General features: G+C 43.3%; 1 protein-coding gene across 2 annotated transcripts in view; it reads left to right on the forward strand.

Annotated features, from left to right (window-relative positions):
* The window catches only part of MCC (MCC regulator of Wnt signaling pathway), a 377,449-nt gene that overhangs the window by 319,646 nt on the left and 40,441 nt on the right, over positions 1 to 17,362 (forward strand). For both annotated transcript variants that reach the window (XM_074995215.1, XM_074995216.1), the window contains one exon: positions 13,075 to 13,309. In XM_074995215.1, the coding sequence (XP_074851316.1) occupies positions 13,075 to 13,309 (235 nt within the window). The remainder of the gene's footprint in view (positions 1 to 13,074; positions 13,310 to 17,362) is intronic.

Below are 17,362 nucleotides of genomic sequence, written 5' to 3' on the forward strand. Positions count from 1 at the left end.
CCTCAGACATTGAGCAAGCTCCATCCAAGAAGGGTTTCATATAGATTTGTTGCAAGCAAGTGACTCTGAACTTTGATCTCTCTCATAAAGGGCAAAACCATAACATTTCTTTTACTTCAATGATTGTTTATTTCTCTCTTTCCCTCTTCCCCACCTTCCCATCTCACTGAAATTTGAAGCATGTACTTTTTTTCACCCTCTATTGTGTGAGGTTACCACAGATTTTCAGGGAACTGGAAACCAAGAAAGTAACTCCAGTCGAGGTTTTCATAAGCTTTTGGAGTGCTCAAGTATTTTATTTAACTGTCACAGCTATAACCATTTCACTTCTCACAGAAACTGTTCTTTGCTTCTTATTCTATTTTGCCACCAGTTATGATGTTTTTTCTTAACAAGCCTACTATCCCTGAAAACCTCCCTTTCACAGTTGTCACTGTAAACAAATACTGACTCGTGCACAAACTTTTTGCAGGTTAGAGTGGATATTTCCAGAAGTTAAAATCAAGATATTGGATTTTCTTAATCCTTTAAAATAATAAAGCATAAATGAACTATTTTTACAAAAAGGTTCTAGTTCAAACATTTCTGGAAGCAGCTGCTTCTTCAGTACGTGTCTATACAACATATTTATACTTTGTGTTAGTACATAGAGAGATTACTGGAGTAGAGGTTTACTGTGGCAAGAAATTGTCTTACCTGCTGGAAGAAGACATAGGAATATAATAGCTGAAATGTCTGGCTGAGATTGTTGCCCGCTGGAAGTCACTCTGTCAAGCCATGAGACAGCTGTTTCCCCTCCGTCTGAAAAACTCTGTGTGTGTTACAATTTCCAAAATACCTTCTTGCTCTAAAAGTACTTAAGCTTTAGTTATTCTCTGCTTAAACTTCTGTTTTATCTCACAGGATTATATGACCCAGTGGTGTTTTTCAGGACAAATTTGTTGCATTACAATACCCTGATGCAACATTATGTCCTGTCACATCACAAACTCATGTTGTGCTGGCCTGAAATAATTTTGGGTCTCTACCAACTTAATTTAGAAGACCCAGAATAGTTTCTTAAGATTCTGAATGCATGATAGACATCTTGCAATAATAATGGTGGCAGTCTGAGGCTATGTCTAGATTACAGCAATTTGTCAAGAGAAGATTTTGTCAGAAGATATCTTCTGACAAAACTTCTGTTGATAGATTACGTCCAGACTGCAGAGCAGATCACTCTTTTGATCTGCTCTGTCAACAGAAAGTGGCCAGACTGCCTGGCCACTCTCTCGACAGAACAGCAACGTGAAACCATAACAAGCAGGGTCACAGGTCAGTATTTCCTTCCGGGAGCCCCAGCAAGACACACCCTTAAAGGGACCCCCCCTGAAGAAACCCATTCCCTGCCCAGCTGAGGCGTGCTACCTCCACAATGGAAAACACAGCTGATAGAGCAGGGCATTGATGCTTTCTGGGAGACACAGCTCTTTTTAGCGAGCCACGGTGCCAGAGCAGCCCCAGACCTGCACTGGCCACACACACAGGTACTTCAGCATCTGCTGCACCTCCTGACAGTTGTCCCCCTCTTTCCCATGGAGGACGAGCCCAATACCACCTATGAAGAGCTCTCCGTTGCTGCCAGACATTCAAACCTGCACCCCCTCCATTCCCCCCTCAGATGCACAGTCAGATCTAGAGGCACTGCACCAGTTCTGACTTGTGGGACTCTGTCTGATCATGGGGCAGTGGGACAACCAGCAGTGGCTCCAGAATTTCTGCATATAGAAGGCCACATTCCTGGAGCTCTGCGCCTGGCTCACTCCTGCCCTCTAGAGACAGGACACCCAACTGTGGCCTGCCATCTCCATGGAGAAGTGGGTCACAGTCACCCAGTGGAAGCTCACCACCCCAGACAACTACTGCTCAGAGGGAAACCAGTTTGTTATGGGGAGGTTCACCGTAGGGACCGTACTCATGGAGGTAAGGTATTCTTGGGCTGCAGTCCCTGAATGGGTGGTGAGTGTCCCACCAAACGAGGACCCTCAAGAAGTAGGGTTGAGGGTGTGACAAGTTGGGGGAAGCCCCATCCCCAGGGGACTGTGCTGTTCCACCCTTGCACAGTCCTGCTGCTGGAGGTACAGCCTCATGGGGTTGCTCCTGGAGAAGTCGGGAGGGGGCCAGGGACTCCCTCCCTCAGTCCCTGACCTGTGTGTTCCTTCCCCACCCTTTGGAAGTCATGGTGGCCATCAACGCCATTCTACTGCAGAGAGTCATCTGTATGGGAGACGTGGATGTAGTCGTGGCAAGATTTGCTATGCTGGGGTTCCCAAACTGCATCGAGGCTGTTGATGGGATCCACATCCCAATTCGTGCCCCAGAGCATAGTGCAGCTGAGTATATAAACCAAAAAGGATACTTCTCAATGGTGTTGCAGGCCCTGGTCGACCACCATGGCAGTTCACAGACATTTACGTTGGCTGGTTGGACCAGGCATGAGACACCCATGTTTTGCAACTCCAGCCTGTGCTGGAGGTGGGCGTATCCCACCATGAGCTGGCGGTCAGGGATGTTCAGATGCCACTGTGTATGGTGGGGGATGTGGCCTATCTCCTCGTGGCCTGGCTCATGGAGCCTTACACGGGCCAGCTGGACCCCAGCTCGGGATTCTTCAATGCCTGCCTCAGCCAGGCTAAGATGCAGGCTGTGTGTGCCTTTAGCTGCCTCAAGGCATGCTTCAGTTGACTGTTCACCTGCCTGGATGTCGGAGAGCACAGCGTCACCCAAACTATGGCCACATGTTGTGCCCTGCACAATGTAATGGAGGGTGGGGGGGGACCTTCCTCCAGGGGTGTGGGGCAGCTGCTAGCTGTGAGTGTGAGCAGCCAGACGCAGCTGCTGTGATCCACCAGGCCCATTCTGACAGGATGCCCCGAAGGAGAGCTCCCACAGCCCCCAGTGACCCTCCCCAGGGCACCCTCAGCAGGGGCCTTGGGCCCAAAGCCCTAACCCATCCCCAATGTGACCCCCTCCCTTCCCCACTCAACCTTCCCTCACCCTACCCAATAAAGAGGGATGCAGTTGTGGTGCTCAAACAACTATTTTACTGAACAAAATTAAAACCAGTGCAAAAGAAACCGTGTAATAAGAAACTATTTACAAATAGTTCAGTGAACTATTTACAGTGGTGAGGGACTTGGGACATGGCTCAGTGGACATCAGAATGTGGATGGAGGGGTCTTGGGGGGGACTCCAATGCGGGGGGGTTGCGAACCTGAGGGGGAGCGGGACTCTGAGCAGCATCGGCCTTGGGATCCCCTCCCACTGTAAGTTGGGGGCCCCTATCAGGACTGGGATAACAAGAGCCATACTGGGTCAGACCAAAGGTCCATCCAGCCCAGTATCCTGTCTGCCAACAGTGGCCGATGCCAGGTGCGGCAGAGGGAGTTAACTGAGCAGGTAACAATCTCCCTCCTGCCATGCATCTCCAGCTTCTGACAGATGGAGGCTAGGGACACCATTCCTTATCCATCCTGGCTAATAGGCATTAATGGACCTAACCTCCATGAATTTATCTAGTTCCTTTTTAAACTGTTATAGTCCTAGACTTCACAGCCTCCTCTAGCAAGGAGTTCCACAGATAGACTGTTCGCTGTGTGAAGAGCTTCCTTTTACTTGTTTTAGACCTGCTGCCCATTAATTTCATTTGGTGTCTCCTAGTTCTTACATTATGCAAGAAGTAAATAATTTTTGCTTGTTCTCTTTCTCCACATCACTCATAATTTTACATACCTCTATCATATTCCCCCCCTTAGTCTCCTCTTTTCTAAGATGAAAAGTCCTAGGCTCTTTAATCTCTCTTCACATGGGATCCATTCCAAGCCCCCTAATCATTTTAGTTGCCCTTTTCTGAATCTTTTCTAATGCCAGTATGTTTTTTTGAGATGAGGTGACCACATCTGTATGCGGTATTCAAAGTATGGGCATACCCTGGTTTTATATAAGGGCAACAAGATATTCTCATTCTCAGTTACTTTTTTAATGATTCTTAACATCCTGTTTGCTTTTTTGACTGCTGCTGCACGCTACATGGATGTTTTCAGAGAACTTTCCATGATGACTCCAAGATCTCTCTCCTGATTAGTTGTAGCAGATTGTATGTGTAGTTGGGGTTATTTTTCCAAAGTGCATTACTTTACACTTATCCGCATTAGTTCCCTTTGCCATTTTGTTGCCCAGTCACTCAGTTTTGTGAGATCTGTTTGAAGTTCTTCACAGTCTACTTTGGTTTTAACTATCTTGAGCAGTTCAGTATCCTCTGCAAACTTTGCCACCTTACAGTTGACACCTTTCTCCAGATCGTTTATGAATAAGTTGAATAGGATTGGTCCTAGGACTGACCTTTGGGGAACGCCACTCTCCATTCTGAAAATTTACCATTTTTTCCTACCCTTTTCCTGTCTTTTTTAACCAATGCTCAATCTATGAAAAGATCTTCCCTCTTATCCCATGACAACTTAATTTACATAAGGGCCCTTGGTGAGGGACCTTGTCAAAGGCTTTCTGGAAATCTAAGTACACTATATCTATTGGATCCCCTTTGTCCACATGTTTGTTGACTCCTTCAAAGAACTCAATAGATTAGTAAAACATGATTTCGCTATACAGAAACCATGTTGACTTTTGCCTAACAAATTACGTTCTTCTACGTGTCTGACAACTTTATTCTTGAGTATGGTTTCAACTAATTTCCCACTACTGACATTAGACATGCTGGCCTGTAATTGCTGGGATCACTTCTTGAGTCCTTTTTAAATGCTGGCTTTATGTTAGCTATCTTCCAGTCACTGGGTACAGAAGCAGATTTAAAGGGTAGGTTACAGACCACAGTTAATAGTTCCACATTTTCACATTGAGTTCTTTCAGAACTCTTGGCTGAATGCCATCTGGTGTTGGTGACTTTTTACTGTTGAGTGTATCAGTTAGTTCCAAAACTTCCTCTAACAAGACCTCAATCTCGGATAGTCCTCAATTTTGTCACCTACAAAGTATGGCTCAGATCTGGGAATCTCCCTGACATCCTCAGCTCTGAAGACTGAGGCAAAGAATCAGTTTAGTTTCTCCACAATGACTTCATCATCTTTGAGTGCTCCTTTTGTATCTCAATCGACTAGGGGGCCCACTGGTTGTTTAGCAGGCTTCCTACTTCTGCTGTACCTAAAACATTTTGTTATTTCTTTTTGATTTTTTTGACAGCTGCTATTTAAACTCCTTTTTGGCTTTTCTTATTACATTTTTACAATTAATTTGGCAGGGTTTATGCTCCTTTCTATTTTCCTCACTAGGATTTGACTTCCACTTTTTAAACAATGACTTTTTATCTCTCATTTCTTCTGGGTTAAGCCACGGTAGCTCTTTTTTGGGTCTCTTACTGTGTTGTTTTAATTTGGGGTATACATTTAAGATGGACTTCTGTTATGGTGTCTTTGAAAAGGTTCCATGCAGCTTGCAGGTATTTTACTTTAGTCACTGTACCTTTTAATTTCTGTTTAACTTCTGGCTGGGAGCAGGGGGAAGTATGGAGGCAGTGGGGCTGTGGTGGGGTCTGGGTGGACCTGGGGAGCATGTGAGCATGACACAGCCACTGCAGTAGGCCCAGGATGGCCGGTGGGGATGGGGCGGTAGGCACGGGGGTAGGGGCAGCAGCCAGGGGCGACTGCAAAGTTAAAAAAACATATATAAACATGTATATAAAGTATAAAAGTTGGTTAGCAAGTTCAATTTTTTTCTACAATTCCTATTTAATAAATTATAACTGGCAATCCTAAAAAGCAGGAAAAGACTATAGATGTGGCCAAATTCTGCATCAAATATAGAGGCTAAATTTAAATCTAAAACTGAAAAGTCATTTTGCTTTAAAATATGTTGCAGTACCAGAGTTATCCTTTGCAGAGGATATGGTGTTTGAATTCATAAATTCATGTAGCAAACTGTTAGCTACTTGCAAAGCAAAATATTGACCTGCTTAGGAGTGCAATATACAAAACTATTTCAGGTCACTTGACCCAGTCTTTCCTAGACTGGATGCAAAATGTTGTACGTACGCATATGTATTTGTGTGTGTTGGTCCAGGTATATGTTAGAATAGGTGGCACACATGGCAACTTACAGCTGAGACTGCTTAAGTATTTATATTCTATGGGGTTGTTTTAGTTTATAATATTTTAAATGTTTTATCTTCTGTGGCTATTTGGTTCCTCAATCAGGGAATGATTTTTTCCCCTAAAAATTTCACTGAAGAAAATTGAATTGGTTTCCAGGGTGGAAGGAGAGAAAACTATAGGGTTTTCTTTTTTTTTTTTTTTTTTTTTTGTTTGAAGCCCTGCTTTGGTGTTGGAAACTTGACATTTGACAGGAACATGTGCAGTCCCTGGATGTTTCCCTCGTTCCCTTGGTCTAGTGAAAATCAGATTTCATTTGGCTGAGCCAGAGAGCTGAAAAAATTATCCTACATTGTGCACTCTGTTTTGTGGAGCCAGGAAACTAATGATCTCTCTGTTCCACTGGCTCCATGCCTATGTGTGCAGAATTTGTTATGGTTGACTAGATGATGTCTCCACATGAACACATGCTTGGGCTAGAGTGGAATTTCAGATTTGAATATTGCAGAATATGGTCTGCGAAGGAGCAGATGAAAATACTTTGTGTAGATGTAGCTGTATATTTTATGTCTATACGTGAATGTGTGTGAGACCTATTAGCCTGAGTCTGTTCCTCATCATTGCATGATAAATTTCTCTGATATTGATATCAGTTCACCTGATAGTGTAGTGGTATTATAGTTGAATGTTTGCATACACATAGAGAGGACAAGAGAGTATGGTTGAATGAATGCTGTAGCTGTGATCTCATATATATTTAATGAAGGGACTGAATCCTTGTGATTTCCTTATAAATATTATCCCCTCCTTTATAGACTAAAGAACTTGAGACCAACAGAAATTACTGTTGGTGGCCCAAGGGCAGGCAGCAAGTCAGGCACAGTTAGAGCAGGGGTTAGAATACTCAGAACATTTTGACTCTACCCTGACCCCTTTGCCTTTCCTTATTTGAATCCCCATGTAAATACTTTGGAAATTTCAAAAGGGGACATGCAACATTTGCCTAGTCCAACACACAATCTCCCCTTTTCCCCATTGTTTTCATCCAGAGGACAAATGGAGTTAGATGATGCAACACAGGAGATCTTAGACTTCTCTATAATGTGGACCACATCTTAATAGTCTCATAAGCACCCCCTCCTGTTCCAATCATAACATCTTTGTAGCAACTGGTGTTTGCTCAAAGATGCACACGCCATTCTCATCTTTGTCTTTCCTGCTGCCTGGCTGCATGTATTTCTGTGCTGCCTTTCTTATCTTGCGCATGCTGCCGCCTTCTCCTCTCCACTTGCACATACTTCCCTGCCACTTGGCTTTTTTTTTTTTTTTTTTTTGCCTTCATTCTCCCCTGCTGCCCTGAACTTGCTGCCCTTTTGTTACTCCGGGGTTCTTTCATGTTGGTGGCTGACAGCAGTCCCAGCCCCACCCACTGGGAGTTGTGATCATGAAAAGTGGATTCTGTCTCCTCTCTGTTGTGACAGTCGCCCCTAGCAGAGGCAGTGAGCAGACTCCTTATTTGAAGCTGCTTTGCAGGCTTTTTCTTTGTCATGGAAGAACATGGGAGGCATGTAGAAGCAGGTGGAAACAAGGAGGGGCTCCTGTTCCATAAGACCATGAAGTGTTCTTTGGACCAGTTTGGGAACAGCTCATTTTAATGGACAAATGCCTTAACCTCTGTAAGAAAAACATGTTCATTATATAAAAAAAAAACCTAAAAATAATTTTAATCCACAAGCCTGATCTTTTCAAGCAATAGTATTAATAGTGAAGATCCTCTAACTCAAACTACTGAGCATGTTTTTTTTCTTTATAACTTTGTTAAGGGGTATGGCAAAAAACAAAAAACCCTGTCTCCCTGCGGCCTGAAACCCCACAAAACGGCTTTATAATGGAAGTGCTGACCCAGCCCTAACTTTGGCATCATGAATGAGATGCTGAATGTCAAATCACTGAATGCATTACTGAGAACATAAGCACTGGTGATGAGGGGTTAAAGATTGTAAAAGGGAGCATCTGAGATGAAATGAAAGAGCAGCATAGAGGTTGTTGCCAGTGAAGTGAATAAAAGAATAGCTATCATTTCAATTTATTTGGTTGGCAGCAACCCAAATATATAGCCAATTCATTTTTGAAAATAAAAATAGCTTTGTGGAAGTTGTAATTGTTTTAACGGGCAAGTGGAGCATTCGTTTCCAAGAAGATCCAACTGGTTGCACCTGTTAAAAAAGAATGAAACGAGAGGGACAGATGGGGGTTGATGCTGTTGCAATGTCTAAGAATGCTGTTTTGTATTCATTGCACTACTAGTAACCCCAACCTTCCAGTGAGATTCAGGAGGGGCAGTATGTCCCATCACATGCAAAGAGAATATTTTTCTACATGGTTTACTGCTAACCATCTGAACTTATCCAAACCTAGGGCTAAATCATCCTATTGGAACCACGTCATTGATTTCAGATGTGAAGCTAAAATAGAGAATTGTATTGGTTGAAATATGGAAATGTTGATATGGAGACATGTTAATGCTTCCGAATCCCAAAGTGTGTGGTTTGTTCTCAGTACCACACTTCATCACTGAAGCCAACAGGTTTACAAAGGAGGGAGGTGGTTTTTCAAAGTATTGAGATTATAGCCCAGCATACTGCTAATTCAGATTTTGATGATTGGAGTGAAGGCTAATTTATCTGCAAAGTTATCCCGGCCTTCTGGTAGTGAGCTTTCTCTGGGGTGGAGCCACTCTGACCCATAAGATGAGTAGACAGATGTATATGACTTAGCAAATATTCCCTAAAGGAGAAGTTCAGATGCAGATACTACTTATTCAAGAATATTACAAGGATTTGGGAGAGATCATATTATTTTAGTTCTGTAAATCCTTAACCCCACAGTTATTATGGATATAAATTTATGGTAAGTAAAGGATGCTGTACATGCTGGCACTTTGAAATTTGAGGCTTCTAAGTTGCTGCGGGGGAGAATTAGCCTAATGAAGTGCTGCGTATTCACCCCAGCTCTTCTTTAGTAATCTCCCAGGGCCCTGATTTACCATGCCTCCTTCAAAGTTGGAGGCAAGGGTAGACAAGCCCCATGCTATCTAGTTTCCTCTGTATAGAAAATATACATACAAATTAATTGGGCGTTATTGAGAAATCCCTGAGATCTCAGTGATGAAGTGAACAGGTAGGATGCTTTTCAGCTCTTAATAAATACAACCTGGGGGGAAAGTGCAAAAGAAAATAATTTCTCCAGGACAGCTGAGGGAGCTGCATAATTTTCCTCCATCAGTGTGTTAGAGAGATGGAAGAGACATCATGCATCTGGTTATTTTTCTGGTTGTGACATGCTCCTTGTTCAGTTCATCCACCAGCCTCATTCATGTTATCATGATTGCCATCAGGAAGCCCAGGGGTCTGGCAAATTCAGCGCTACACAGTATCTAGTCAGGGATGTTTCTCCCACAGGGGAAGCAGGGATGGCCTGAGGATTCTGGGGAGAGCCATCCAAGTGTGTCTGGAGGGACCCACATGTGGCATCCCAATCTAGTGTCACATAGACATCATGGCATTGCTTCAGTGCTTAGTCATGCTGCCTCGTGCACTGAATATATTCTCCATGATTCAGGTGAGGGGAATTGTTTGTAGGCTTTTTCTGCCTCTTGAGTAGAGGAATAACCTATATATCTCTTTCCTCTGCTGCCCATATTGCCTCTTCTTTTCTCTCACTGGATGGGAGAGATTCAGGCACCAAGATTAGGAACAAGGGACAGTTCTCCTTTTCTTCTCTCCTCTTTGTACGGGCTGCCTGTAACTGGGTCGGCTCCTCCATTACCTTGTAACCAGAGGTCACTAGCACTTCTGCAGAGGAGCTAGCTCAGCTGCAGGCAGACAGCCAGGACTGAGCTAAAGCCAGCCCTAGCGTCACTGGCAGCAGCCTAAGTTGCCATTGCCTTCTACAGCTGTGGACCTGAAAGGTCAATTCCACGCAGCTGTGGCTGCTACTGTAAATACGTGGGCTGCTTGTGGAATAGTCCGTAGCAGATTTACAGGCCAGTGCTCAGTTTGCATTCTGAAACCGGTCTTTCTGGCAAAGAGAGCAACGAGCATATTTTCTCTGTAAACGAAAAGCTCAGGTTAACAGTGACCAAAACTCTGAGGATGTGCAAGCTGTGAGGACCCTGAATACCATCCCAGAGAATGTTGTCTCTGAGTTTCATCCAGGAAATCTGGAAAACCTTTTTATTTTGGAATTCAATGAGATGTACAACATCATTGGTTATACACTTGAATAGTAAGGGCCTTGTCTCCAGTTGACCAGCGATTGCTCTCCCATGGGTTGATTTAGCAGAGCTCATAGAGACACAATAAATAGACTGCTTGTAGTTGTCCTGTTGGCACCAGTATTCCATGGCATCATGAGCGTAAGGGAAGTAGATGAGGAAGTTTCTCCTGTTGCCCTCCCACTATGGGGACGCCACAGAAATTTGTCTTAAGGTTTGTCAACCTCAGCTACCCTGTTTACATAGCTGGAATTGTGTATCTTAAGCTGATGTTCTTCCAAAGTGTAGACCTGCCCTAAGTAGTCGTATATCCTGATTTGTCACATCCATATCTACCTAGGGAGGCCTAGTTAAGTAACAAGCTTTGAGATCCTGTGATGAAAAGCAAAGTATCATGGAGACATCACTAAAACCTGCATGTATTTTTACCCAAGATAGGCTGGCTGGTTTCTGATTTATTGCAGTTGGGAATTAGTGGGGGGAAAAAGTGGTTTTCACTTCTAGTAAACACGGCGCCTGTTATCCCTAAGAGAGGGAAGAAATCATTTGAAATTAGCAGAAAGCCATAGTAAAGCCATGTAATGTGATATTTCATGAGGGGAAAAGACTTAAGGAAGTCTTTGTAGCTCTGCCAATTCTCTGTTTCCTCTCAGGCTGCTCTGGGCTTGGAGTTCTCTAAAAGATCCACTGGCAATTATCTGATGCAACTTAAAATCAACACAGTTTGAGCACAATTGAGAGAAAGCAGGGAAAATCAACCTGTTCCCCCCCGCACCCCACCCCCGGCCACATACACACCTTTCTACAGGGCATAAGTGTGTAAGCAAAGTGTATTTCCATTACATTAGCCTGCTCCAACGGGAGTCTACAGGGTGGAGTTTTTTTTCTCCTAAAAAAAAAAATGCTGAAAAATAATGCAACCCTATACAGAATATGATTTATTCCCCTGCTGATAACTGAGATCATCCAGCATTCCAGACAGGCACAGTTAATGGATGACTTAACCCTCACCCAGCAGCTGATTACAGGTCCTCAGGAGACAGCAGGCAGCTTTGTCTACGTAGGGTTGTAGAAAATGCAGTGCTGTTTCTTTTCCTTTTAGTGTTATTGCAATTATATTCAGCAGTGGAATGTTAAGGAGCTAAAGCAGCATTGCAATTAACCTCCATAAATCTCTTTTCCCTAGAATTCACACAGATAGAGATGGAGCATTGAGTTGCCCTCATGCTTATCTAGAAATTGTTTTTCCTTTGTTAAGAGCTCTTCATTATGTGACATGCAGGGAGCAAGCTAAAATTCTCTCGCAGGTTTTCCTTTGAAACTATCTTTGGAAAAAAGACTATTACAATGAAGTCAGATGGTGGTGTTCTACTGGAAGCTCTGTAAAACAGGACTTAAATACCTCCAAGCTGCAGGATTTGGTTGTCTTGTGGAAACGTGCACAGGGTAGCTAGTCACAGTTTCAAATCCACCCCCAGATTAAGAGTAGTTGAAAGACAGTGCTATGACAGCAGCTGGATGGACTTCCCGAAGCAACTTCAGGATGTTTATTACAGGTGTCTATCAAAAAAATCACTTTAATAAAGGGCAGGACATGGGTGCTTTCTGTGCTACCCCTTATGCTGTATCAGCTCTGTCAAGACAGCCTTTTAGTTTTTGTTGCTCTCAGCAAGGCATATTTAACAAGCACTTAATTTCTTTATTTAAAAAAGTTTAGTGTTAAAATTACGTATTCCAACAAAACTAATTATCCGGCTTTTCAGTGTAGAAATAGTTGACTCAGTATTGTGGTTTTTTTATTGCCTGAATATCTATATATTTTGCTCTTTTCTGTATTTTAAAGTTGTAGGGGTGTTCTGTATATTAATATAGGATAAACAGAAAAGGTGGATGTTTGACATATACTCCCTAAGTAATATTGTCTATAGTACTACAGTAGTTATATAAAAGTATTAATACACACTGTCTCCTGCTGGACATTCTGGAACTCTGGCTCATTTCTATTCTAAAGGGTTTCATAGTTTTCGGCCATGTCACCAGAAGGACAAAGGCACACAATCACACTCTGCTCATGAGCTCTCCAGCAACATGCAAAGGTGGTGCATGACACAGCCCTGCCTGGTGTCACCTCTATAGTCACCGCTATAAATCCATGAATCTCTGGATAGAGCTAGACATGATAACTTCACTACTCGGTGCCATCAAGCATGGTTAAGGCTAAGATTATGTCATATACTCTGTGACTTGCAGAGATCTCAGAGAGATTTTTCTGCTTCAGCCTTGGGACAGCAAGGCTGAAGCTGATGGGGAAGTCTGGCTTTGTCAGCCATAGCAGCAGTGGTCTGTCCCTCATCATCCCCCCCCCCCACACACACACACAAACACAGGTTCTCATGCCCTCATTTGTCACGCTTATTTTTCATAAAAGTCGCAGACAGGTCATCATAGTCATTCAGGCTAGCACAGCAGACCTCAGTAGATGTGTCATGATGCTCCTGATAAAATTATACCCAGGGATTCCTGAGAATGTAAAAATGCCAGATTGAATGAGGTGTATAGTGTCAATTGAACAAATTTATATGGGGGTGCTGGGAAGGAGGAGGTGGCTAGAGACCTGAATCCTTTTCCCAGTGAGTGATACTGTTTTTATCTTCCCAGTACTACCAGCTCAACTGCAAGTAGCTGTGATACAGAGTTCACAAAGGAGGATGAGCAGAGGTTGAAGGATTACATCCAGCAGCTGAAGAATGACAGGGCAGCAGTCAAGCTGACCATGTTGGAGCTGGAGAGCATCCATATTGATCCCCTTAGTTATGATGTCAAACCTCGTGGAGACAGTCAGAGGCTAGATCTGGAAAATGCAGTGTTGATGCAGGAACTCATGGCAATGAAGGTACGTTATAACATGGGGTCTGTGCCCCTGATTGCTCATGGTATCACAGAGAAGTAACTAACAGTGATGCTCAGGACCACTATGAGACCTTCATATCCCACAGGACATTGTGACAGTAGAAACTGTACGCACAGATTACACCTTTGTGTCAGGATATGCATAACCTAACCCTATTGCATGCCCTATGCTGTAGCTGAAAGGTGGAATATCCACAGCCTTGTATCCTGTGCAGACCATGAAACCTAAACTATTCAGCAGGGACCCTTGTATTACACAGCACTGTAATCCCATTGCTTGCTCTCAACGGAGCCAGTGAAATCAGTACAGTGTCCTGTGTGCGTGCTTGTTTTTATACTAAATTTTGTTGTGTGGCTCCCATACTTCCCTCTGCTACCGTATTTGAATTCAGGACATGGCTGCACTGTGCAAGTTGGCGTGGGGTGCTGGGAAGTTACAAGACAGGGAGGGGTTTTGCAGCCAGGGGAGAGCTGAGAATTTCTCATTCCCTCATTTCCCCCCACCAACTCCTCAAACCAGTCTTGACAGCAACTACATTCGGGATGACAGGCAAGCGTGTTCACTTTACATTTCTGCTAAAATGTACAGTAATGAAATAGTTCAGGTTGATATTTTAAACTGTCATCAGACTTTCCTGTTAACGTGCCCAGGCCACAGGTCACTCCTGAGTCAGAGCTGTGGTGTCAGCATGCCTGCAGACTCAGGAAGCCAGCCTGCACTTCTTTGTATTTTGATGCAACCTTGATAAGAGAAGAGACTTACTTTTTTCCTTTTATAAAGAACACTTTGATTCTGGAGCATTATTAGCTATGCAGCAACTTAACAGTGTTTGGGGGATGAGCCAGCTGTTGTTTATACAACAGCATAACTGGATTATATATGGAGCCTTTGGTATACCCCCAGCTCTCAGTTACGTGCATAGTGAGCCGAGTCCCCTTTCTCTCTGAAAGTGTTCATGAGGATCACAGACCTAGAGTGTTGATCATGATGCTTGGGTGGCATATAGCTGAGTTGGAGGCTGCTTTCCACTAGCCCGGGTTGTACAAGAGGGCATTAGCAGTGCCCATGTCTGTGTAGGTTAAACAAGGACCTCAGTCCTTAGCTCTAAACTTGCAACACAGCAGTCAGCAAGCCATGCGCTTGCAACAGGGAGATATGGCAGCAGAGGTGTTCAAGGGAGACCAAAAGCACAAGATAGCACTGCTAATGTATTTTTTTGTTATTTCACTCACAAGCTTGTACATGTACTGCTGAGGAAAAACACTCCTGTGTTTGTCCACTGAGGCAGAACAAAGCCACCTCTGTTTTACATCACCTCAGAAAAGAGGGACCTGTTAAAAGCTGCTGTCCTTAAGGCATCAAGCTGTCACCAGTTCAGAGCAATGTCTTGACACTGTGCTGCAACACAGAGTTGGGGTGGGAGCAGAGGATATAGGGGCATGGATATATAGGGGCAGGGCTAGTTACTGCGACTTTTGAGGCCTAATGTACGCACACACTTGTACCGATATAACTAATACCTGATTTTATACCAGTTCAGTTAAACTGGTGCAGCATTGTGTGTGGGTCAGTTTAGCCTGGACTTGCAGTGAGGTTAAATCCATATAGCCAGGCTTAAACCATTTTACAAGTGTCCACCCACAAAAGTAGTATCAGTTTAACAAAACCAAAATAGATTAGACCAGTTCTGAGCAGACATATCAACATCCTTAATTCTACATTTGATTTCCTCCCTCTCTTTCCACTGAGAATAGTTCTTGGGGAGTGAGCTTACTGGAACACTGAGAAACAGTCTCTGCAACTTCCCGTTGCTGTCTCCTCCCACCTCTGTTCTAGTTCTCAGCCACCATCTTCCTGATCTAAGAAAATTGGATGGCATTCTCCTTGGAGTCCCTGGGCACCACTCTTCACTCAGCAAAAGTCATTGGCCACGTCTACACTTATCCCAAAACTTTGAAATGGCCACGCAAATGGCCATTTCGAAGTTTACTAATGAAGCGCTGAAATGCAAAATCAATGCCTCATTAAAATGCCAGTGGCCGCGGCACTTCGAAATTGCCGGGGCTTGCCACCGCGCAGCTCATCCAGATGGGGGGTCCTTTTCGAAAGGACCCCGGTAACTTTGAAATCCCCTTATTCCTATCTGCTGATAGGAATGATTATGTATTTCAGTGCTTCATTAGTAAACTTCGAAATGGCTATTTGCATGGCCTTTTCAAAGTTTTGGGATAAGTGTAGACATGGCCAATGACTTTTGCTGAGTGAAGAGTGGTGCCCATGGTCTCCAAGGAGAATCCCATCCAATTTCCTTAGATCAGGAAGATGGTGGCTGAGAAGTAGAACATCAGAGGTGGGAGGAGAAAGCAAGGGGAAGTGGCAGAGACTGTTTCTGCTGATAGGAATAAGGGGATTTCGAAGTTACCGGGGTCCTTTCGAAAAGGACCCCTGTCTGGACAAGCCACATGGCGGTGAGCCCCGGCAATTTCAAAGTGCCGTGGCTGCCAGCATTCTAATGAGGCGTTGAATCTGTATTTCAGTGCTTCATTAGTAAACTTGGAAATGGCCATTTGGGACCATTACGGACCCAGAAGGGACCATTATAATCAGCTACTCTGGCCTCCTACATAAAACAGGCCTAAGAACCTCATCCTGTCATTTCTGTATCAAACCCATTATTTCTGTTTGAGCTATAGCATACTTTTTAGAAAGATATTTAGTTTAATGTAATGATTTCAGATGAGGTAGAATCTACCACAGCACTAGGCAAGTTGTTTCTGTGGTTACTTATTACTCTCAGGGTGCATCTACACTTGAATTCTTCTTTCAAAAGAGGTATGCCAATGAGGTATGTATTTGCATATATAGCACCTCATTTGCATATTCTGATTTCAAAAGAGCTTCTTTCGAAAGAAGAAAGCCAGTGTAGACACTGCTCTTTTGAAAGTAAACACCATCTTTGAAAGATTCCTTTTTCCCATTAAATAAATGGAAGAAGGATTCTTTTGAAGATGGGTTTACTGTCGAAAGAGCAGCGTTTACACTGGCTTTGTTCTTTTGAAAGAAGCTCTTTTGAAATTAGAATATGCAAATTTATACCTCATTTGCATTTTCGAATCACCTCATTTGCATACCTCTTTCGACAGGGGAATGCAAGTGTATACACACCCTCATTGTTAAAAATATCATCCTGTAGCACTTTCACCACTAAATGTAATTTATTAGCTGATGAGCTTTCTTGGGGCAGACCAACTTTTTCAGATCTGCCCCACAAAAGCTCATCAGCTAATAAATTATTTTGTTAGTCTTTAAAGTGCTACATGACTGGTTTTTTGTTTTGTGAAGATACAGACTAACGCAGCTACCGCTCTGTGACTGTTAAAAATATGTATCTTATCATGAGTCTGAGTATGTCTGCCAGCATCTTCCAATTAGTAGATCTCATATCTTTTTCTGCTAGACTAAAGAGAGCAGAAATTTCTTTCTTGGGTAGGTACCTATAGACCAGGATCAAGTCACCTCTTAACCTTTGCTGGTATAAATTAAGTCTCTCACTGTTAGGCCAGACCTTGAATTGTTCTCATAACTCTTTTTCTGGTCCCTTTTTAATTTTCCAATATACTTTTTGAAATGTGGACACCGGAACTGGACACTGTTTTCCAGTAATATTCACGCTGATGCTTTATACAGAGGTACGGCCTCCCTGCTTCTCCTTGATATTGCCCTCTTTAAGTATCTGAGAATTGTGTTCATGGTTCTAGCTACAGCATTGCACTGGGAGTTCCAGTTCAGATGGTTATACACTAGGAGTCCTACATGTCCTTTTCATTGTCACTACTGTCCAGAATACAATTTTCCTTCTCATAAACGTGACCTGCATTGTTTGTTCCTAGATATATGACCTTGCATTGGTCCGTATTAAAACCTGTTGTTCAAACGATAAGATGTGCTCCAGGTCTGCCTGCGTATCTGACCTCTGCCTGTCGTCATTTACCACTCCACTAATTTTTATGTTGCCTACAAATTTTAGCAATGATT

This window comes from Carettochelys insculpta, chromosome 5, assembly GCF_033958435.1.
Source record: "Carettochelys insculpta isolate YL-2023 chromosome 5, ASM3395843v1, whole genome shotgun sequence".
NCBI classification, from domain to species: Eukaryota; Metazoa; Chordata; order Testudines; family Carettochelyidae; genus Carettochelys; species Carettochelys insculpta.